This window comes from Bubalus bubalis, chromosome 14, assembly GCF_019923935.1.
Source record: "Bubalus bubalis isolate 160015118507 breed Murrah chromosome 14, NDDB_SH_1, whole genome shotgun sequence".
NCBI classification, from domain to species: Eukaryota; Metazoa; Chordata; class Mammalia; order Artiodactyla; family Bovidae; genus Bubalus; species Bubalus bubalis.
Genome location: NC_059170.1, coordinates 29,643,185 through 29,666,310, shown reverse-complemented (window position 1 = coordinate 29,666,310; position 23,126 = coordinate 29,643,185). Strand labels below are relative to the sequence as shown.

Sequence of the window (23,126 nt, the reverse complement as noted above, 5' to 3'; positions counted from 1 at the left end):
TGAAGGGAGCTGGTAGCTGCCCATTACAGCTTTGTGTGGTTTAGAGAGGAAAGGGCCACAGTGAGGGTCAAGTGTAGCAGGAGGTGCCTGGGGGCACAGGTAAAGCCGTAACCTCTTCCCCTTGCTCTCCCCAACCCCACTAAGCAAATCTGTGGACCGGCTTCCCACCAGCAGAAGCGACAGAGCTCTTGGGTCGATGCCTGGCTGGGGCCATGATTCTGCTTCGGCTTCGTAGGAGGTCTCCCTGCCTGGTCTCTTCTGTTCTCTCCCTGCCCCTGCAATTGTTTCTGGGGCCCCAGGCACTCTGCCAATCAGGACATCTAGGACCCCTGGGGGGCTGCTCTCCCCTGGGAGCCCGTGTCTCCCCTTGACGTACTAGCCCCTGGCTTCCCCATCTTGGTGGTTGGTGCCCCAACCACACCCTGAGGTCCGGGCCGGCACCACCCCGGCTCCTTGTGGTTCTCTCACTTGCCCCGTCCCGTCTGTGTCCCACAAGCTCTCCCGTCAGACGCTGAGGTGCTGTGTCTTCCCTGGGCTGCCTGTGTGTTGGCCATAGCCCTATGCCCTCAACCGTCCTGAAACACAGGCCTCTTGTGTCCCAAGGTGCTGGGCTGACTTCTGTGGTTCTTCTGTCCATGTGATGCTGGTTGGGCCGCAGTCCTCCAGGCTGGGCTGGGCCGCCAGCATGGGTGGCTCCGTGCCTTGGAACCTTGAGGGTGAGCCTCGGCCAGGTCTCTGGGGTGGCCATACTCAGGCCCCACTCACTTAGTCTCGCTGCTTGTGCCCCTTCCTCAAGCCCTCCCTGAGAGCCCTCATAGCACCTCTGTGCTGCTCTGGCTCTGGCCTGGCGGGGGGCCGGTTCTCAGCCTGAGCTCAGTGCCCAGCACAGCTCCAGGCTCCTGGACACCCTCAGGGGCTGATATGGAATCGCACTGGGACTAAGTCTGGGCCACAGCAAAGACCTTGGAATTCTGTGGGTCATTCCACACTGAGAGCCAGAGCCAGGCAGGCGGGGACAGGGCGCATCTGGCCCTCTGTGGTCAGGGTGTGTGCATCCTGAGAGGAAGTGACATCTAGACAGGTAGGAGAGTCCAGGGAGGGGGGCGGAGGAGACTCTTGGTCCCATGGAGGTGAGGGAACCGAAAGAGGCCGTGACAGGGAAGAGGGTGGTGGTGGCGTGGGGCTGGGCAGGGGCTGGGGGCGGGGACCTACCCTGGACCACAAGGGTTTGCATTATGAGATCACCCTGGTCTGCAGCACCCAAGGGTCAGGCTGTGAGTCACTGGAGAAACTTCAGGCAGAGCTGACCCCCCCGGGCACCTAAAGATGATTTCTGTTACTGAATGTGGAATATTTCTTCCTAGTCAGGAGCTTAGTTTTAAATTTTAAAAGGCAACAAGGAACCCTGAGAAAACAATGTGTATAAAGTGTGGGTTATAAAATGGTTCCCTGCTCTCAGTGTCTTGGATCTTGGGTTTTTCAGAACCTTGGGATGTGGGACATGGGGTCCATACAGGGAGGGCCTGGGGCGGGCTGGGTTCTGCCCATGGGCAGAGGCCTTGGTGGGAAGAGCCGAGCACTTACCATATGGACTGTATCACCCACTGGTGTTGGTGGGTTCTTTGGTAGATAAGAGACATGTGTGTCCCGGGCTTCTAGCAGAACCCTGGGCTGAGTGTCTTAAATGACAGAGATGTATCCCATTGAAGCCCTGGAGGGCAGAGGTCAGAGAACAAGGGCCACACCTCCTCTGAAGGTGCTGGGCGGGATGGAGGACCTGTCCCAGGCATCCCTCCAGCTTCTGGTGCTTCCTTGGCCATGGCCTCATCTCTTCTGTCACACAGCTGTCTCCCCATGAAGGTCTGTGTCCCAGGGTCCCCTTCCCTAAGGACACCAGTCACATTGGAGCAGGGCTCACCCTAGTGACCTTGTCTTAACCAGTTCCATCTACAAGGACCCCATTTCCAAATAAGGTCATGTGCAACAAGTGAGTCTGGGACATGGTTCAACCCACAGCAAATGGTGATGGGTACGCACTGGTTTGTAGTCGAGCAAGGATATTTCCATAAAAGTAGTTTTGTAGTCGACATTGTCATAATTTGCGTACAATAAGCTACTCATTGGAAGAGGGTAAATGGGTGGGTTTGCACACAGCGGTATCTCTGTCTCTCGCTGTCCCCAGGCCAGGCAGCCCCTGTCCCTGCCTGTGTAGGTCTCTTTGCAGGTTCCAGTTTCATGGAAGGCATTACTGCACTGTCTCCTTTGTCCGGTTGCTTTCACGCAGTGTAATTATCTAGAGACTCACCCGTGTCCACCTGGAAGGGCCTTTTAGACATGCTCAGCCGGCCAGGCAAGGGCGGAGATGGGGCTTCATGGGGCCTGCAGGCAGCAGCTTGGCTTCTGCAGACCAGGAGTGGGTGGTCTGGTTCTAGCACTAAAAGTACGTTGCTTCCACCTTAAAACAATGTTCACCTGTTAGGTCATGTTTCCAGGAAAATTTCAAGAAAGTGTAAATGGAGCACAGTGGAAACAGAGAGTGAGAAGAGGTGAAGTCGGGTTGGCGAGGAGGTTCCATGGGTGTTTGAGGCGCTCACCTCTTAGCATTGGGCTTTTCTGTACTGGGACTCGGTGACCGACCCTGGGGAGGGACCAGTCAGCCAGGGCTCCCGATCCTTGCCCACACCTGGAATTTCTTTGAGTGCAGCTGGGTACAACGTCCAAATGCATTCACTATTTTGCATCCTTATTATTAGAACCAATTGTCTTCAAGGTGGAGCTCTTTAGGGACCAGAGAAAAAACATAATACCCCCTTCTCCCAGAATTGCTAATCTGAACCTACAGTGCAGCAAATGAAATAAACTCAGAGCAGTCTGCACGTTTCGTGTTTCTTGTGATTTTCGAGACTTGGCAGTTTATTTGGCTTTTACCAGCGGAGCATCCATGGTCTCATGGACAAGCTGGATGAATAAGAGACGGGCCTCCTGCTGGTAGTTTTTGAAGATGGTTCTTTGTTGCAACCTCCTTATCCTCAGATGCTGTGGGTCGAAGGTTCATGAGGTGCCCTGGGGTTGGAGTGCTGCGGGCTCTGTACCCTGGAAGTGACAGATGGGAGTGCCCCTGACATCACATCTGCCCCTGATGCTCACAGAGGAGGTTGGCACAGCAGGTCCGTGCTCATGTCTGAGTGCAGCTTGTTTAGGGGAGACCTCAACACCCCCCTTGACCCCAGGTCACCATACTGAAGAGTCGAGACTTGGGTCTCTTAAATCGTGGGAGCTGGCTCGGGACTGTGAGACTTGGGGCAGGGCAGGTCTGTGGCACCCAACATGAGCTCGGTGGCTCCGGATGGCTAGACTCAGGTTCCCTGCCAGGCAGCTTGGAGACCACCTCCACCTTTCCCAGAGGCGTCGGTATTAGAAATGGCTCTGGCAGCATCAGGCAAGATTCCCACCAGGCAGGATGGGGCCTCGGCTGCCCCCTCCATCACTCGCCGTGCCATCAGCTGCATGGTCCCCGTTTCCTGGGTTATGTCTTTGGGGGTGGCTCCGAAATCTGCATGGTGCAGATCGGCACACTTTTGGAGTCTAGTCTGGAACTTGGATTCAACTTGTATTTGCACCAAGGTGGTCATAAGTGATTCTGTCTGAGGCTGAAGTGTCTTGAGATCAGCGAGCTATAAATAAAACAGAGAATAGGGACCCCAGGAGACATGAAACCTGTGTAGAGATGGAGTGGCTTCCAGGTGGCACATGGGTCACTTTAACAAAGTTGCAGGTGCTGGTATGGCAGCAGGTAACCCGTCTGCCCCCTTGTTCTCACTAGCCTGAGCTTCTCTTGACAGAGTGGCGTCTGGGACCCTTCAGGGCCACAGGCTCCTCTTTGAGGGTCCCTTCCTCACAGGACTGCCCATGTGGACTTTGAAATGCACAACAGTGCCCTGTGGTCCATGCGGCGGCACAGGTGATTCAGAATGACAGGTTATCTGTCCACAGGCGTGTGTGCTATGGGGCTTCCTAGGTGACACTGTGGTAAAGAACATGCCTGCCAATGCAGGGGACGTAAGACACACAGTTTCAGTCCCGGGTCAGGAAGATCACCTGGAGGAGGGCATGGCAACACTCTCCCGTATTCTCGCTTGGAGAATCTGGACAGAGGAGCCTGGTGGGCTACAGTCCATAGGGGCGCAAAGAGTCGGACAGGGCGGAAGCAACTTAGCATGTGTGTCCTATGAACAAGTGTGGGTCCACTGGTGTGCGCTCCCTGAGCAGGTGTGTGTCCCACGGCCAGGTGCGTCTCCACTAGGCAGGACCCTCCTTTGGGACAGAGCAGATGCTCTGCTGTCCTAGCTCTCAGAGGAAAACCTCTGTGAGCATGCTTTAGTGTGAAGCCTGCGTCTTTCTGGTCAGACTGCTGTGTGATGTGACTACTAGGAAGCTTCTGTTTTTAGGGTCACGGCCACTGGGCAGCAGCTCTTCTGCTGCGGTCAGGTGGGCAGGACCCCATGAATGTCTCACTGATGTTCTCACTTTGTAATGCAAATTCAGTCATTCCCCTAAAGTTTCAGTAGGCTTGGATAAATTATTTGTATGCTTAGTGTTTCCATAGCAGACTAATCTGTTGTTTGTTTGTTTTCGTCTGTACCACATGGCCCACGGGATTTTAATTCCCTGACCAGGGATTGAACCCGTGCTCCCTGCAGTGGGAGGGTGGAGTCCTAACCACTGGCCCCCCCAGGGAAGACCCTGACTAATCTATTTTTGATTATCATTCCTTTAGATTCCTCTTCTTTTTAGCATACAGGTAGCTTTTTTCCCTAATGAAAATTGTATTTTCTTACAACAGATTCTCTGTAAAATACATAACTGATTTTTAAGCTGCTCTGATTGAATAATAATTTATTTTAGAACTTCCCATATGAGTTGAAATTATTTTAGAAATGCAAACCCTGTGAGGTAGTTGCTGCTTCTGTAAACGGCTCTGGCGTTTCCCCCTTTTCGGTTTTCTTCCTGATTCTTAGAGGATATGCTTCACTGGTGAATAAAGAGATTTATTATTCATACAGGAAGTCAGGTAATGAAACCTGCATCTTCCTAATTTGAATACAGGGTCCTTAGGTGCCTGAGTACCTCCCTCCACCCCACCACCATCCCCTGCACATGCCCAGGAGCTCCTCGTGGACTCAGGCATGAAGCCGATGTTTTGCACTCAGATGATTGATTTCCTGACTTGACATGTGTTCCAGTTCCTCCCTCAGTGTCTGGTTAACCTGAGTGTGATGCCAGCTGTGGGGTGAAGCCAACCTGGATGGTCTGTCTGTTCTCCTCCCCTCCTCGCATGCCCTGGAGGAAGAGCAGACTGGGTGATGACTGCCCTTGGGGGGCCCCCATGCACCCAGGGTCAAACACCCCAGTATCAGCTGTGAGTGTGGGGACCCCCCCCACATGGCCAGTTCTGGCCACTCCCCCTCCTCCTCAGGGTCCATCCTTGGGGTCAGGTCCCACTGGTCTCACGATTGAAGTAGCCTGTTTACTTTTGGTCTTGAGGTGGGGTGGGGGCTGGCGGGAACAGTGGCCAGTGGACTGTCGAGAGATATGAGGGAGCAAAAGACTTGGACTCTCCCTGGCCTTGTTCTCCTGGCGTGAGGACTGCAGCCATCTGCAGGTGAGCCCAGGTGACGTTGGGAAATGTGTTGGAAGTCCAGGGAAAGCTGTTCCACCACGAAGTGTCCCGCACCCTCCCCTCCCTCGCCTGCCCTCTGTCTGCTCCCCGTGGGAAAGGTGGACGATGTCCCCACCTCTGACCAGCTGTGAAAGGGTGAGTTTAAAAGGAAGATCTATCTTCCTTGGGGGGTTTCACGCAGTGATGACGGCCCCAGAATTCGTGTATTGAGGTCCTCGCCCCCAGCACCTCAGAACCTGACCTGGTTGGGCTGGGACTTGTACTGAAGTGGGAGGGGCCTTGTCCAATATGACCATGTCCTCATGGGGGATGTTGGGACCGACACGCGCAGTGACACTGTACAGGTTGGGGGATGACGCCGCACAGGCCAAGGACACTGAGGGTTGCTGGTCAGCAGCAAAGGCCAGGACATCCCCTGCGTGGTTTTCAGAGGGAGCCCTGCCCACGCCACGGCCTCGGGCTGTGGCCTCCTGACAGGGCAGCACTGAAGTGCTTTTATCTTGGCCACACATTCCGGTGGCCTCAGAAACTTTGGGGGCAGCAGAGAGCTGGGAAACAGAACCAGGGGGAGCAGCACGGTGGAGTCCAACTTGAGAAATGATTCGGGTGCTCGGGATAACAGAGGGGGTTCTTGTCACCTTGGGTCCCTTCTCCACTGGACACCTTCCTGGGGAGCTGAGGTAGTCAGGGGCCTCCTCCCTCTGCAGCTGGGTTGGACTGGCCTGTGGGCATCCAGCCTTGGCCCTTCCTGCCCCGCGGGCTGGACCATGTAGGATGTTAAAGATGCTTCTTCTTCAAGGGTGGGGGTGAAGGTGCACCTGGTTCTCTTCACCTAGACTTTCTGTTTGGGTAAAAAAGTCTCTTTGACTTCGGATGGGCCTTCTCTTCCTTTCTGGAATATTTGCTTGGTTGGAGGGTCAGCTGCAGCGTGTACAGCGCTGTGTGCAGGAGGACGGAGCTGGCTCAGGTGCCGCCCTCAGGTGCCCTGTGCCCAGCGGCCTCCCTCTGCACACTCTTTAGCCCTTGGTGCGTGTGTGACTATGCGGGTAACCCTTCCGTTCTCACCCCACAGAGTCCATAGAGGAGGCCACCCCAGAATCCCAGATGAACAACCGGAAGGAAGATATGGAAATCGCGTCCCACTACCGACACCTGCTGCGCGAGCTGAATGAGCAGAGGCAGCACGGAGTGCTGTGTGACGTGTGTGTGGTGGTGGAGGGCAAGGTTTTCAAAGCCCACAAGAACGTCCTGCTCGGCAGCAGCCGCTACTTCAAGACGCTCTACTGCCAGGTGCAGAAGACCTCTGAGCAGGCCACGGTCACGCACCTGGACATCGTCACAGCCCAGGGCTTCAAGGCCATCATCGACTTCATGTACTCTGCCCACCTGGCTCTCACCAGCAGGAACGTCATCGAGGTGATGTCCGCGGCCAGCTTCCTGCAGATGACGGACATCGTGCAGGCCTGCCATGACTTCATCAAGGCCGCGCTGGACATCAGCATCAAGCCAGACGCCTCGGATGAGCTCGAGGCGTTTGAGGTGGGCGCCCCGCCCGGTGGTGGTGCGGACGCCCTCATCTCTGCTGTAATGGCTGGGAGGAGCATCTCCCCTTGGCTGGCCCGGCGCACGAGCCCCGCCAACTCCTCCGGGGACTCAGCCATTGCCAGCTGCCATGAGGGCGGGAGCAGCTACGGGAAGGAGGATCAGGAGCCCAAGGCCGAAGGCCCTGACGACCTTGCCTCACAGCCACTGTGGCCTGGCGACGTGGGCTGTGGGCCCCTGCACGTCAAGGAGGAGCCGCTCTCACCAGCCCACTATGGGGGCAGCGAGCCGCCTTCTGCCATGGATGGCACCATCCAGAACTCCTTCTCGGAGCAGACTGCCGGGGATGGCTGGCAGCCCACGGGCCGGAGGAAGAATCGGAAAAACAAAGACACAGTCCGACACATCACACAGCAGGTAGAGGAGGACAGCCAGGCCGGCTCCCCACTGCCATCTTTCCTCCCGACATCCGGGTGGCCATTCAGCAGCCGTGACTCAAGTAAGCCTTTCCTTTGTTACAGGCGGGGCTCAGGCACCCTGGGGCCACGGCAGCACAAAGACATGGCTTGTCGGTGACCCTGGGGCCTCTTGTTTTGTCCACAAAGTGTTACCTTTCCAGGCTCACATGAGCGGCTTCCCTGATCATTGCAGTAAATAGGTGTGAGAGCAAGAATGCGGCCATGGGACCTCCTGGTGTCGTCATCAGTGCTGCGCCCGGGCCACCTACACACGGAGGGAACTGGTGTGGCGCTTCTCTGAAGCAGGGGGTCTGGAGCTGGAGAAGTGGGGTGACGCCTAGGAGCCCAATGTAGGGTATGGGGCCACTTCCCACACACTGGGAGCCTCATAAGCAATGGCTGGGATACCTTAATTTTTAAAGATGGAAACACTACAGCATTAAAGAGATGAAAAAGTCCTTGAACTGAAGTGGCATAGGTGGAAGGAAAGGCCAGGCCAGGCTTGTGGGCTGTAACCCACGTGCTTGAGTTTTGTGCTGGAGGATGTGACAGTTTGAGGCCACCAGCTCCCATCCCAACAAGGGGTATTTCCTCTTTGCTAACAAGTGTGGGCTTGGTTGTCCACACTCAGAGCAGTAGGGGCGGGGCTCTCCTGGACCCCAGTCCATCAGTGGTGAGGGCTCATAGCTTAGCTCCCTTCACACTGTCCTTGCCCTCTGGAGGGCAGTTTTATCTGTCTTCCAGGCTAGGTGTCTCCCACCTGCTTCCCAGGTGGTGCTAGTAGTAAAGAGCCCTCCTGCCAATGCAGGAGGTTTAAGAGATGTGGGTTCAATTCCTGGGTCATGAAGATCCGCTGGAGGAGAGCATGGCAACCCACTCCAGTATTCTTGCCTGGAGAATCCCATGGATAAAGGAGCCTGGCAGGATGGAGTCCATGGGGTCACAAAGAATCAGACACGATTGAAGTGACTTAGCATGGACAGGCTAGTAAACAAATTAAATGTTCACTAGATGCCGGGTGCTCTTCCTGGTGTGGAGCTCGTGATAACTGCGGCTGCACCGGGCTTTCCCGAGTGGCACATTGGGCCACGAGGGCTGTGTTCAGGGTGCGGAGAGGCCCTGGTGGGGCAGGGCAGGATGGAGGCTTCTCAACTGGGAGGCCTCTCCAGGAAGGGGCCTCATGACTGGACAGAGGTGGACTGAAGGCAGCAAAATGTGGACATAAGCCCTGAAAGATGTCACCGATGCTAGGCCTATGCTGGGTGGGGTGGGCGTCCTGGGGGAACCAGCTGCTGCCACCCCAGCAGAAGGACAACCCTTGGAGCTCCTGATACACTGGCTTTGTTATTGTGGTAAAACATATGTATCATAGATGTTACCCCTTTAACACTTTTAAGTATATTGGCATTAAATACATCACTAGTATTGTGTCCAGAACTTTCTCATCGCCCCTGGACACAGTGGCCTGTCTCCCTGGTTCTCATTCTCTTACAGCCCTGAGTGCTGGGCCAGGCATCTGCAGGTTCAGTCTGTTGCCGCCTCGGAGGGATGGCTCTGTGCGAGGTGGGGTCCTGGGGTCTGTAGGATGCCAGCAGTGCCCACCCCCTGGTTGTGTCCAAGATGGGCAGCCCTCCAGAACCAGTGGAGTTTAACTGAACTAAATCAGAAGAAGGTTAAGTTTCTGAGCTGCTGGAAAGGCCACCTATCGCCCTGCTGGTGGTTGTGTCGGCTCCCTTGGTAACGAGTAAACGTCCCTTAGCTCTGACTGAAGCCTTGAGAGGAGCGTCCGCGGGGACTGACTTAAGGAATCTTGTTGGGGTCACAGCTGAAGAGCCTTCCCCTCCTGTCCTACACCGGTGGGCAGCAGGGATGGAGGCCTCTAGATCAAAGAGTTCCTCAACAAGTTAAGAATGAGGGCGCTCTATGAGCTCGTGGGTTTGATGTTTTAAAAGCAGTTGTCGAGCAGAAGGTGTTTTTGGAATCCAACAAGTGATTTCGGCTCATGTACTCTTGCTGCTGTCTGAAATCCCTCGGGTTACCAAGGCAACTGCCAGTATTTCCCCCGAGTTGCTAAGACGAGGACCTGAGGTGTGGGCTGCGTGGGACGGCTCTGCCCATCACGGTGGCCATTTATTCCTCCGCCCGCCCTGGGCTGGGGCTTGGAAGTATAAATCACGATCCCTGATGGAGGAGGGTTTGCTGTCATTAAAGATATTACATCTTAGAAGAGAGTATTTTTGTTTATTCTCACCCCGTTTATAGGAGAACAGGCCTTTTCCAAGGAACGTGTCAGGAGGTTCCTGCTGATCATTCAGGGCTGTTGGTGAAGATGCTTGGATGCCCAGCCCTGCAGCAGGGCCGCCGCCTTGTCCTCTGTGTGTCCTCCTCGGCTTTGGGGACCCTGGGGCCTGTTAGTGTTTAAGAGTGATTTTTCTAAGCAGGCTTTGTAATCCAGCAGCTTCCAAGAAAACATCCATTGAAATGTGCCTTTGGGTCACAGCCTATCTGTGTGATGGCTTGTGGGGAACAGCGTTTAAACAAGCCAGTACAATGTGTACAGGCCAGGCTCCTGCCTCACCCCTTTGTCTGCGATCCCCAGGCTGTAAGCCTTCAGCGTGGTGGGTTTATAGCTGCTAGTTCAAAGGTTGTGCCAGGAGAGCCCAGCCAGCCCATCCCAACATCCCACACTGGTTCCCAAGAGGATCTGCAGATGCAAAGTTCTGAGCTGAAGTAAAGTGTGTGGGTCTTGTGAGGGACTCCTTCGTGTCTGGACCTCGGTAAGGGTGGACCTGGCATCCCGGGATTGTGAAGGGCGCGTCAGAACTGAAGAGCAGGTTCAGGGGTGCAGGTGGCCTCCCAAGGTTGTTGCGGCTACTCTGAGCCCAGGGCTGCTATCCAGCTCAGGGTGGGAGCAGACGCTTGGGACCAGGGCCCGGCCTGCCCTGACCAGGTCAGAGGGGTCGCTTCTTAGCCCCTCGGAACTCCAAGCCAGTGGCCTCTCCCTTGACTGGGCCCCCAGACGTTTTCCCTGCGGGAATGAGCAGAATTGCTTGGAATCCATGTGCTCGACCTCAGAGCCGTGGTCGGGGGCTGCCAGTGCCTGGACACCTCAGCAGTGGGCTTCATCAGGTCATTCGGTTGGAAACGTGGAGGAAGATGTGCTGCTGAGAAGGGAGGTGGGGGACCCAGTGCTGACCCAGCAGAGCGGGGCACCATGAAGGGGGCCTGAGTGGGGCAGGGCTCGGCCATGAGACCCCTGGCCTGTGCCCCACTGGCTGGCTCACCCTGGCCCAAGGCCACACTTCTGAGTTACCACCTGGACTTAAGCCTTCATCACCGTGGGCATGGCTTTATTGAGAGGCCAACAGAGCTTTGTTTCTGCCAAAACAGCAGTTCTTGGACTTTCTAGAAGATTCAGTTCATGAAGACGGAGGCCCTGAGGCTTCTCATCTTTCCAAATGTGGAAGTGGAGGCTGGTCACCCTGCAGCTGCTGCCCCCTTGAAGAGCTGAGCTGCAGGGTCTGGATCTGGGTGGTCAGGACATGGCAGGGCCCCTGGGGGTGACAGGTGAGCAAGGCCAGTGGTCCCTCTCGGGACCCACAAGGTTCCACTCGGGACAGGCGTGCGGGGGTTGGGCTGGGGACGCTCCACAGCCGGCGCTGGCTGGGAGCTTCCAAGGGTGCGTTTCTGCTCTCCCTGCTCTCAGGTCACCTCACCCTCGGGCAGCACCACTGCTGACCTGGCAGGAAGGCCACCTGCCTTTTCTGCCACCTCGATGAGTCCTGTTTTGATTTGAACTTGAGGTGTTTTGTCCTCTTAACCATGTGTGTGTTTTCTTCTGGTATTTGGACACTGTGATGGGGATGCCCCTAGGTGCCAACAAGGGTGGGGTCTGAGCCCACTGCCCTCGCCCCCCCGACCCCAGAGACAAAGGGGCTCTGGTTGTGTGGAAATGCCCAGTGGTGTATATGTGTGTTTATATATATGCACTTAAAGGCACAGCTTGGAAGCTTACATTTAAATGAAGATTTTAAAAGGAGTTGTGAGTGTTATTTTTTTAACTGTTCATTTGAAAACTTTTATGCTACTGCTTTTTTTCAAATTTTTTAAAAACAGAAGCAGAACATACACATCAGAAAGGCCATATCACAGCTGTTCAGCTAGCAGAGGCCTGACCGCCCCCCAGACACCCCCATACCCACCCCTAGAGACCCCCACACCTCTTCAGACACCCCATACCACCCCCAGACACCCCTACACCACCCTGCAGACACCCCCCACAGCCCTAGACACATCCACACCCAGCCCGCAGACACCTCCACACTCACAACCAGACACTTCCACACCCCCTTAGACACCCTTATACCACCCCCCAGACACCCCCCACAGTCCCAGACATCCCCACGCCCAGCCCTCTAGACCCCCCCACACTCACACCCAGATACCCCCACACCCCCTTAGACACCCTTACACCACCCCCAGCCACCTCTACACCACCCCGCCATACACCCCCCACAGCCTCAGACATCCCCACACCCACGCCCAGACACCCACATGCCCACCCCCATACCTGTCCTGGGGACCCCTCCCCAGATCTCTGGGTGCTGGTTTCTCCCGATCAGTCTGCTGTTGGTGGAGCCCGTGGTGGGGGCCCTTCCTGAGCCGTGGGCCCTGTCCTGACCAGAGGGACATGAGGGACCCTCTGCTGCCACCCTCGGTGCTGGTGCCTGTGTGTTTGAAGTCGACCTCGAGGTGTTTCTGAGGGGCTGCTCCCTGCTGCCGCTGTGACAACTGGCCATGGGCTTAGTGGTGGCAACGGCCCCACCATAGCCTCTCTTGCCCTCACACGGCAACCGTGGGTCCCCAGGGCTGGCTTCTGGGCTCAGGGGAGAATCCCAGCCTTTGCCAGCTTCCAAAGGCTCCTCTTCCAAAGGCTTCCAAAGGCTCGGGGCCCCACATCCCTCAGATCTCAGCTCTGGTGCCATGTCCCCTTCACTAGCTCTGGCCCTTCTGCCTCCCTCTTCCTCTGAGATGGACGCTTGTGTGGACAGGGAGGGTCAGGGTGATCTCCCATCTCAAGGACCTGAAAAGTCCCTTTTGCCATATGAGGCGACATAGTCACGGTCTCGGAGGTGAGGCCCCAGTCACCTGGGGACAGTTGGGGGACAAACAATAACAAGGTGTTTGAAGAAAACCACCACCCCTTTCCTATTGTTTCAGTGATGGTATACATTCAGTGAGCTGCACAGATTCTAACTGTAAGGTTTGAATAATTTATTGTCTCTCTCCTGGCCATTTCACTGGGGAGACGTTTACACTAAGAGAAAAGTTGAAAAAACGGACCATGAGCCCACCTGCCACCTGAGATTCTCTACCTGCTAATGTTTTGCTGTGTTTACATGTTTATCTGTCTGATCATCCAACTCACCTTGTTTGCGCATTTCAGAGGGAGCAGCAGACAGCAGGGCCTCAGCTCAGCGCTCTCAGCCAGCTTCTCACCAGAGCCCGCATTTCTGAGGCTGGGACCCACACCTTTCATGTGCCTTTTGATGACAAAACATCCCCTCAGCCTCTGGACCCTTCCACCCATCTCATGCCAGCCTGGGGGCTACAAGCGAGCGTGTCACACAGTGACCTGTTCACTGACCTGGTCCTGCTCAGTCACCGCCAGAGGACCCTGGGCTGCTTCCCTCCATAGCCTAGGGAACCTCTGGTCTGCCCAGGTGGTTGCCAACCTGTTCTCAGAGTTTGCTCCAGCCTCCATGAGAGTCCTCAGATCATTCTCTCACTGCCAAGCGGTGTTCTGTTCTCAGCTGTAACACAACTGCCGATGGACATGTAGTTGTTTGTGTGGTTTCCGGCTATGATGCTCAAGCTGCCTCGAACGTCCCAGGACGAGTCTTGGTGTGATCTGCCTTGAAGCCTCCCGGACTGGGCTGTCAGATGGTGTGTGTGCGAGGAACCAGGTGGTGGTGTGAGGCACACTTGTGCCAGTGTCACGCAGGCAGTGGTTTGGGTTCGTGTTTAAACCTTAGCCATTCTGGAGGGTGTGGGGGTGACTCCTCATGGTTTCATCTTCTCAGGGTGAGAAGTCTTCTCAGGGTTTACTAGCCTCCCCGTCTGCCTTTGAGTGGTATCTGCTCAGGGCTGTGCCTGGTGGCAGGTCTGAGCCCTGGGCCATCCAGCACCCTGCACTCCGGGGATCCCGCTGGCCGCATTCCCACCCCGAAGATGAGCATCCGAGTTGACATCAACCCTCCTCCTGGGGAAGTATTTTGGCTGAGCGGACTGTTCTCCAGGTGTCTGTTTGCTTGTTAGGCATGTGTTCTGAAAACATTCTCTTAGTCTCTGACTCGAGTTTTCCGGTAACAGTGTCTTTTGAAAAGCGTACATATTTGAAAAGGGGCTTCCCAGGTGGCGCTAGTGGTAAAGAACCTGCCTGCAATGCAGGAGAACATAAGACTTGGGTTCGACCCCTGGGTCAGGAAGATCCCCTGGAGAAAGGAATGGCTACCCATTCTAGTATTCTTGCCTGGAGAATCCCATGGACAGAGGAGCCTGGAAGGCCACAGGGTTTCAAGGTACAACGTGACTTAGCGACTGAGCACACACACACACATTTTAAATTTTGATGAAGTCTGGTGTATGAATTTTTTTTGTTGTTTTTCTGTGGTTCATGCTATTTGGGTCTAATCCAAGGAACCTCTGCCTCAGGTCACAAAGATTTCTCCTGTGGTTTTCCCGGAGGATTGAGTGTGACCACTGGCCTGGGGCGTGATGGGTTAGCCTTCACGGTCACCTTCTGCATGTGGTGTCCAGCTGTTCTAATATCATCTGCCTGTGGAACTACCTTGCTGACTATATAGGGTTTTGTTGTTTTTTTTTTTTAATTAAAGAGAGTTTCTTTTATGAAGTGAAAACTTTTGGATAGTGATAGAAAATGAAGTAACTTGATTTTAACATGGATAAAAAGCATGACACTTAAGAAATAATACACCTTAGACACATAAAGTAAGAATGTAAATTTTGGACAAGGTTTTTTAAACTTTATTTTTATATTGTTCATGAGATCTAGCGAGTGTTAGGACTGAGGTCTGGTTTGAACTGTAAGTCGGGGGTGGAGTCTCCCAGGGCCTGGTCTCCGCTCCGCGGTTTTCACTTGTCCTGAAGGTTCTGCTGCGTTGCTGTGTGCACAGCCGCGGATGCAGGCGCCTGTTCCCTGGACAAGAGGTGGCAGGTTGGGCTGGGTGGGGCTGGGCATCTACAGAGGGGCTGTGACAGGCAGCTGGGGAGCAGCTCTGAGAATCGTGAAGCATGAGATTTGGGGAAATCTTAGCAACCGAATGCCGGCTGTGCGCCCAGGCCCCAGTGGCAGGGCGGCCCTGCCCCCACCCCAGGCCCTGGACATGTGCCCTCTGCTTCATCATTTTTTTTTTTTTTTAGCGGTATCTTTATTGGTACTATGTCCATATATTTTCAGCACTGTCTTTCAAAAGATGTTTCTTATTTTCTAATTTAATGGAGTGATTCAAAAACCAAAAAGTATAAAAATGTATATCATGAGTATCTTCCAGCTGTCCTTGACATTCATCTGCCTGGATGCCAACCTATCAGATCAGAAATCACTGTTAGTTATTCTTGGGTTTTTCAAGAATTTGTGAATGAAAAAGAAACGAATATATTATTTTTTCCTGTTTACATTGGAAGTAGCATATTGTACACACATTGTACTTATTTTATTATTGCTAGACTTGCAGCATCAGTGCACAAAGACCTTCCTTATCTTTTTTTAAACAGGATACAGTATTCCATTATGTGGGAAGTTAAACCACACACCAATGAGAGGTAGTTGGTAGTGACAACACTTTACACACATGTACGTGTATGTTTATATGTGTCTATGTGTATAGATACATACGTAGAGGTCCTTTGCAGTTCATACTGCATCATCTAGTTTAATTGTCTAGAAATTCTGCTAGTTTTAATTATGATCTCTTTTCGGTTTCAGCTAAAGGTTGAGTGAAAATTTCCAACTCTTACAGTGTATCACTTATAGGAACAAGGAACAACCCTGCCCCTGTCTTCTGCTCTTACATCCATCTTTACTTTTAACACTTGGCCTTTATAGTTAAATGCTGATATTTTCTGTCCTGGTTGCCTTGTTTATCGGAGAGAGCTTGGCTGGGGAAGAAGCCCTGAGTGGCTTTCTGCTGGCCCGGGGGTTGGCATGGGGACATTTCCTGCCGTCACAGGTGTGTGAAAAGGCTGGACACTCTCTATCCCCCGTCTTGGCGGCTGGTCTCCCTGTCCAGCTCCGGGCAGTGCCGATGTGGGCTGCTGTGTCCAAGAACGGTGCTGCAGTGTCGCCAGGCGGCCCGGACAGGGTCCACCGCCCACGACTAACAGCCAAGCCCAGGCGGCCATCACATGCCTGGCTCCTGGCTTGTCAGTTTTTTAACATCACCATTTAAGGCTTTTTTCTGAGTCACCAAGTCTAAGTTTGCCACAAAAGGCTCTTCAGAGGAGAAATGTGAGGTGAGGAGTTTCCAGGGTCGTCACTTGGTGGATGAGCTCCAGCAGCTGAAGGAAGGACTCCCAGGGTCCTCAGATCCTCGCTCAGGAGATGTCCCTGCCTCAGATCCTCGCTCAGGAGATGTCCCTGCCCGGAGGGCACTTGGGGACAGTCCTGTCATGCATGGTGGCTGGTGGCTTGGGCTGAAGGCCTTCCCTGAAGCTCGGGTCCAAGCCTGGCACCCCAGCTCTCCCGGCTCCAGCTGGGATCCTCCTCAGAGCAGCATGAAATGTGTTCTGAGTCTAACCGGTGAATATCAAGTTACCACAGAAGCCATGCTCCTCACAGGTCCCCACCCTCCACCCCCAGGGCACTGGGGATGATTTTAGCTTTTTGATAACAGTAAGAGCCTGCTTCAAGGGTTTAAGTGACATCAGACTCTTTATCTACGAAAGGATTTGTTGCAATGTAAACAATGCTTTCAACTTCCTGTTCTGTTTGTAGAATTTCATTTTGACCTCATCTTAAATCCTTTTTTTTGAAATCCAGCTATGGTCTAGAAGAGCCTGGAAGGGGCAGATCTGCTCTCCCTCCTGGTGTCTGGCTCAGCCCTGCAGGCATAAGCACGTTTCTTGGGCCTGAGCCTCCACCTCCAGCCCCCTGTCCCCTTGCCAGGCTCCTGGCCCATCTGCCCAGCAGGAGGCTCAGGACCTGGACCCAGGGTAGGCTTCACGTGCTGCCTTCTGGGCACTTTGCTCTGCTTTCTCCATTTAACAATACATCCTAGGCCGTGCTGTCCATGAGCTGACCGTTGAGGTGATGTTGGACAGTCAGGGACCCTTCGTCCTCCCCGGTCTCCTTCATGACTCCTGTCTTCAGAATAGACCCATTCCTTCCATGTTTCACTGAATGGTGCTTGCATGCACGCTAAGTTGCTCAGTCTTGTCCAATTCTTTATGACCCCATGGACTGTAGCCCACCGGGCTCCTCTGTCCATGGGATTCTCCAGGCAAGAATACTGGAGTGGGTTGCCATGCCCTCCTCCAGGGGATCTTCCCAAACCAGGGATCAAACCCATGTCTCTTATGTCTAACCTGCATTGACAGGAGGGTTCTTTACCACTAGCGCCACCTGGTCCTTATATTAGGAGATGTCCCGGGTAGGTGCCCGGCAGAAAGACTGGAGGACTTGGAAAGGAGGCATTTCTGCTCAACCTGTCACACTGCTAGGGGCTGTGGGCTCTTCAGTGTTCCTGCGAGGACTCTAGGTGAGGTCATCAAGCCGCCACAGGTGGGCTGACTGCATTCCTGGGCCGGTGGTGGTGCCTTTTCTCAGTCTTTAGCATTCATGAGAGAAATCCTCCATCGATGACTTTAATCTCCTTGTCTGTCACCCTACACCCTGTGGACCCTCACCGCTCACCACAAGCATCCTAGGGTGGTCACCCCGGGGATGTGTCTGGCTAGAGCTCGCCAGCCCCTCCCGCCCTGCGGCCGCCACCACCCCCCCAACCACTGCATTGCAGCTGGAAGCCGGTTCACTGTTTCATTGCAGGTCTCACTTGCCAGACATCCTTCCCCAAAACCCAGCCTTTAGCTTTTCACATGTGGCAGGAATCTCTCAGCTTATCTTGATTTCTTTTGCAAGCTTTTGAACTTAAATTGTTAATATAATTTCAATAAATTTTGTTTTTGAAATCTGATGTTTTTTTAGTTTTCAGCTTGTTGTGGGCTGAATGTTTCTGTCCCCAGAATCCATATCTTGAATCCTTATGTTTGGAGGTGGGGCCAGCAAGCAAGTCCTTGGGGTAATCAGAGGCCCTCCACATACCAGCCAGGGCAAGGAGAGTGGGGAGGTAGCTGTCTGCAAGCTGGAAGCAGGCTCCCACCACCCTGTCAGTCCTGGATCCTGGCCCTTCCAGCCCCAGGAACAAGAACCACCTAAGTCTCTTCCAGGAGCCAGGCTAAGGGAGATAGAGCCTTCATTTCAATTTATTTAATCCCTACAGTTAGTGGCTAGCAGTGCAAAGTCAGTGCTGATATAAAATTGAAGAACTGGCAAAAAAAATATAAAAAAGATTTATAGTTTGAAAAAAACAAAATATCCTTCAGAAACCTCTGTTGGCAGTAGCTGGAAGGGTCCCTGGACAGTGGCTCTGAGTGTCTGGATCCCTGGGCTAGACCCATCCAGGTGGAGGTCCCCCGTGGTGCGGCCTGGTGCCTGCTGCCCCCACTTCCCAGGTGCGTGAGGCCATGTCCATATCAGGGGCGTGATGCTCAAGTTGGTCCAAGTCTCTGATTTCCACTTGGCCCATGCTTCCCGGGTCTGAGGAGGGACCTGTCATTTCAAGGACCAGCTTGTGTGTCTATCCCACAGCTTCACATTTGAGGTGACCCAGTCTCCCTCCAGCGTCACCCCCCAGGACAGTGCAGGGGTGGGAGAAGCTGGCCCATCCCTCCTCCCCTACTTGCCTCTGTCTCGGGAAGGAGCTTGCTTTCCTGTTTCTATTTTGATTTCTTGAGTAGCCACTTGTTCCTGGGGAGCCCTGGCCAGGCAGCAGCTCTCCCTGGGATCCATCTGGCACCGGCCCGTCTTCAGGCACCTGCAGTCACCCCAAGATCCCCTCATCTCTCCCAGCCCCTGGCAACTCCCAGTCTCCTTCATTCTCCATGGGTTTGCCTCTTTTCACGTGAGCAGAATTAGAGTACAGTGTTTGTTTCGCTTTCACCCTATGTAACGTGTTGAGATTCATCTGCCTTGTAGCCTGTGCCAGAGCGTCACTCCTGTTTATGCTCAATCACGTTCCACTGTGTGGATGGACCGCGCCCTGTTTGTCCCTCCCCTGTAGGCAGGCACTCGGGCTGCTCTACCTCTGACCCTGATGGGTGCTGTCACTCTGAGCATGGACGTCCTCCTGCCAATGGGAATGCTGGCCATGAGGCCGCTCTTTTTTGAGGACCTGAGCTCCTGCACTGAGGCTACATCACTTTATATTCTTACAGCGGCCCGGGGGGCTCCAGGACCCTGCGCCCCGTGGGCACTGGTAGGAGTGAGGGGCCTCCAGGTGCCGAGCTGTATTTCCCTGATGACAAATGACATTGAGCACCCCCATTGGCCGTTTATGCATTTTCTCTGGACAAGTATCTGTTCAAATATCTTTGAAACTGGGGTGTCTGTCTTCTTACTGAGCTCTGAGGTTCTTGTGCAGAGTCTGGGTGGAATCTCATGTCGGGGCACAGTTTGCAGGGATTTGCTCCTGATCTGTCCTCACGCTTTGCTGACGGTGTCCTTGGAGGCCTCCGAAGGTTTGATTTTGACAAAGCCCAGTTTAATCTGTTTCAGTGCTCACCTTGGTGTCACCACTGAGACTGTGGCCCAGCCTGAGGCTGGAGCTTTCCTAAGGGTTGTGTCTTTTGGGCTCTTTGATCCATTTTGACGGTCGCCCCTTATCTGAGAGATGAAATTACACGGATACTCAGAGCACACCCCTTATCCTGGGTGGGCTTCCCCCTCCCCCACCCGCCGTGTTCTGGGTTGAACCCCATCCGAAGTCTTGGCTGTGACATCACCGCTGTCCTGAGACCTCATGGCAGGACGGGATCAGACTTGATTACAAGCAGGTGGGGGCCGGGAAGCTCCTGGCTCCAGCTTTTCCTACTTTTGCGTGCTGGCTGTTCCGAAGGTCCTCGAGTCGCCTGCAAGGTCTCTAACGTGTGTTTTCCTCCCCAGACTCGGACTTGACCATCGCTGAAGCCAGCAGCTCGGACAGCCGAGGGGAGAGGCCAGAGTTCCTCGCGCATGTGGACGAGGGGCTCCTGGGAGGAGAAGGCAGCTACCTAGGCGCGCCCCTCACCCCCGAGAAGGACGACGCGTTACATCAGGCTACCGCCGTGGCCAACCTGCGGGCGGCGCTCATGAGTAAGAACAGCCTGCTGGCCCTGAAGGCGGACGTGCTCGGGGAAGACAGCTCCCTGCTGCTGGAGTACCTGCCCAAGGGCGCCCATTCCCTGTCCCGTAAGTGCCGCGGCGCCCAGAGTCGGCGGTAGTGACAAGCCTCAGCCTATGATACGGTGCTGAGGGTACCTTGCGAACGTGCGGGTCGCGATGGGTCGCGGGGCCTGCGATGGGGGGCTGTCGGGGGCACTGGGAGGGAAGCAGCCGTGTGCTTATCCGAATGTTTCATGCTTGAAATCGAGGCGTGCGTGCGTGGTTGCTAAGTTGCTTCAGTCGTGTCCGACTCTTTGCGACCCGGTGGACCGTAGCCCGCCAGACTCCTCTGTCCATTGGATTCTCCAGGCAAGGATACCGGAGTGAGTTGCCATGCCAGGGATTGAACCCGCATCTCTTATGTCTCCTGAATTGGCAAGCGGGTTCTTTACCACTTGCGCCGCCTGGGAAGCCCTGAAATCAGGCATCTAACCCTAAACCCTGATCAGCTGACAAGTGCACCGCTGTGCCTGGCCGAGGACGGGTGCCAGGGCGGCCTCCGGACTGCCGAACTCGGGCTCCCTCTGCTGGCCACGCCCCGCCGGCACCGCCTCGTCCTGCCTGGGGCGTGGCCAGCGTGCGGATCCCCTTTCTCTGGGCAGTGGCTGCTGCCCCCGCCTCAGATGTGGAAAGGATTTGGGTGTTGTGCTTACACCTTAAATGTCTCCTGCTGAATTCCAGTTGCTCGGAAGCAAATGACGGAGTGACCCAAGAAGCCCATAAGGTACAGCGGTGCTGGCTGAGCCCCCGAGGGGGGTACCAGCATGGGCGGGAGCTGCTCCCCCTAGGCTCAGGTGCTGTGAACATCCCCTGTCCTGGGTGCGCAGGGGACCGTGACTATGTCTCCAGCCACCCTGGCAGGTTGATGTCTGTGAGGAAGAGCCAGGTGTGGCCCTGTTTCCCTTTTCGGGGCAGGATGACACACCCCAGAAAGAGCAGTGCTGAATGCAGGGGGTGTGGGCAAGGGGCCGGTCCAGGGTCCTACAGTCCAAGTGTGTGTGGCTGGCGGGGCCATGCGTGGTCCCTGAGCACCACTGAAAGAAGCAAAGGAAAAGCTGCAGCTGGTTTTGGGCATCAGTGGAGTGTCTTTAATTTTCACTCTAATTTTGAAAACAATATCTTCACAACTTTGCTTTCACGGGCACTAAAATATCCTGAGTATCTGTGATGGAAATTGCTTGTGGCTAATAAAGACTGACGTGGAGAGCAGCGTGCCCGTTCTCATTGCTTCTCCTGCCAGAGTCCAAGGAAGGTGGTCGTTGGGGCTGTCGAAGAACCTGGCTGTGAAGTCAGACCCAGGGCTGAATCCCCCAAGGCTGATGAACACACTTTTGAAAACATGTTTAGGTCTCACTTCTTTGCATCTGAGAAATGGGAATAGTGTCACTTATACAGCTGTTGTGAATATAAAACACGGACGCATAAACCAAGTCAGTCTGACAAACACTCACCAACGTCAGTCCATTTCCCCGCTCAGGTCAAACCCTGAATGTGTTGGCAAAAACCGGTAGTTGAGGAAGTGGTCCCAGGGTGTCTGCAGCATCTGGGGTTTAGAGTTGGCAAGTCCACAGGAGCTGAAAGGATAGCTGGCAGCTTTGTGGGTGCCATGGCAGGAGCAGCTTGGGGTAGGGTGTGGGGAGGTGGGGGCATCCCCTGCAGGGCAGTACGGTTGTTCTGGCTTTTTTGGGGTTCTCCTAGTTGGTGTGTGAACCTCGTGTGTCAGAGGCCCCAGGAGGTGGGGGCAGCCCCTCTGTGCTGAACCATGTGGTCACAGGAGGGATGGGCCTGTCCCCTGTCCAGATGGAGAGTCCCTCCAGGGTGCCACCCAGCATGGGCCTGAGCCCCCGGAGACCACCACCCTGGGCAGCATGGGATAGCGTGTGCGCTGTGGACCTAAAAACACATTGGAAGGGAAGCATGGCTTCACACTGGGCACCACTGGTAGCAATGCAGAGACACACAGAGGCTGCCACGCTTCCTCCAGGGAGGCCCAGAAGGAAGATGGGGCCCTGTGCCTCGGTGCTGGGAGTCTCATTCCTGGTCTGGTATGAGGGGGCTATAGGGGCTCTTTCCCGACTCTAACCCCCAGGCTCCTCGAGGTGCTTGTTAATGAGATTTTTCTGGGCCTAAGCCTTTTGTGATGTTGGGGGATTTGTTGGGCTGACATCCCAGCAGCCGTAGCTCATGGCTGGAGCAGCCGGGGGAGGGCACGTCTTCATCATGGTGTCTGACGAGGGTGGCTCCATGGTATGCGGTGTGCTCAGTGGGACTCCTGGGCCCTGTCAGGTCGTCCCAGTCTCCAGAGGGGAGCCCTGTGGTCAGTGTGGCCTGCTGGACACGCAGTGTTGCAGAAGGAAGGGGTGGTATCAGCACATGTTTAATTAAGAGAACCATCAGATCTGCAGGCAGTGCCTAGCAGTGACTGAAGGTCCTTTCTGGACAGTTCTGGAGCCTTCAAGAAAACCGAGTTCAGTTGTTCTCCCAGATCTGATCACATCTGGCTTGGCAGTTAAGCTCCACAGATGGTTTCGTTGGTGGATCTCCACTGTTTAACTGATTTCTCTGCAAGAGGACTTGTGTACTTTTCACTTTGCTTCAGTTTAAGTTGATTATTTTTTTTTGTTTTTTTTGCTTTTATTACGTTTGCAGTAGGAGGCTGACATCCCATTGGTTAAAAGTCTCTGTTGACTGAATAGAAACCATGGCAAGCACCCCTGTGGTGCCAAACGTGCTGTTTCCTGAGCCGTGTTTGTGGGTGTGTGTTGATCCGGGAGGGACTTTGAAAAATGCCATGAGAACACAAGTAACCTTTATTTCTCGGGAACGAACTGGAGATGAAGCAGCTGCTCTGGTCACTGGAGGTCGAGGCCCGAGCGCGATGCGTCCCCAACCTCCTAGAAACCCCGACGTCCTGTGCATGTCGCCGTCGTGGCTCCTGGGAACACAC

The 23,126-nt window shown here is 54.5% G+C and overlaps 1 protein-coding gene across 3 annotated transcripts in view; it reads left to right on the top strand.

Annotated features, from left to right (window-relative positions):
* The window catches only part of ZBTB46 (zinc finger and BTB domain containing 46), a 51,734-nt gene that overhangs the window by 13,970 nt on the left and 14,638 nt on the right, over positions 1–23,126 (top strand). For 2 of the 3 annotated variants that reach the window (XM_025263870.3, XM_025263869.3), the window contains exons 2-3: positions 6,753–7,721; positions 19,922–20,206. In XM_025263870.3, the coding sequence (XP_025119655.1) occupies positions 6,785–7,721; positions 19,922–20,206 (1,222 nt within the window). In that variant the 5' untranslated portion in view covers positions 6,753–6,784. Of the gene's footprint in view, positions 1–4,153; positions 7,722–19,921; positions 20,207–23,126 lie in introns of those variants that run through there. The other variant, XM_044927411.2, reaches the window with a different exon arrangement.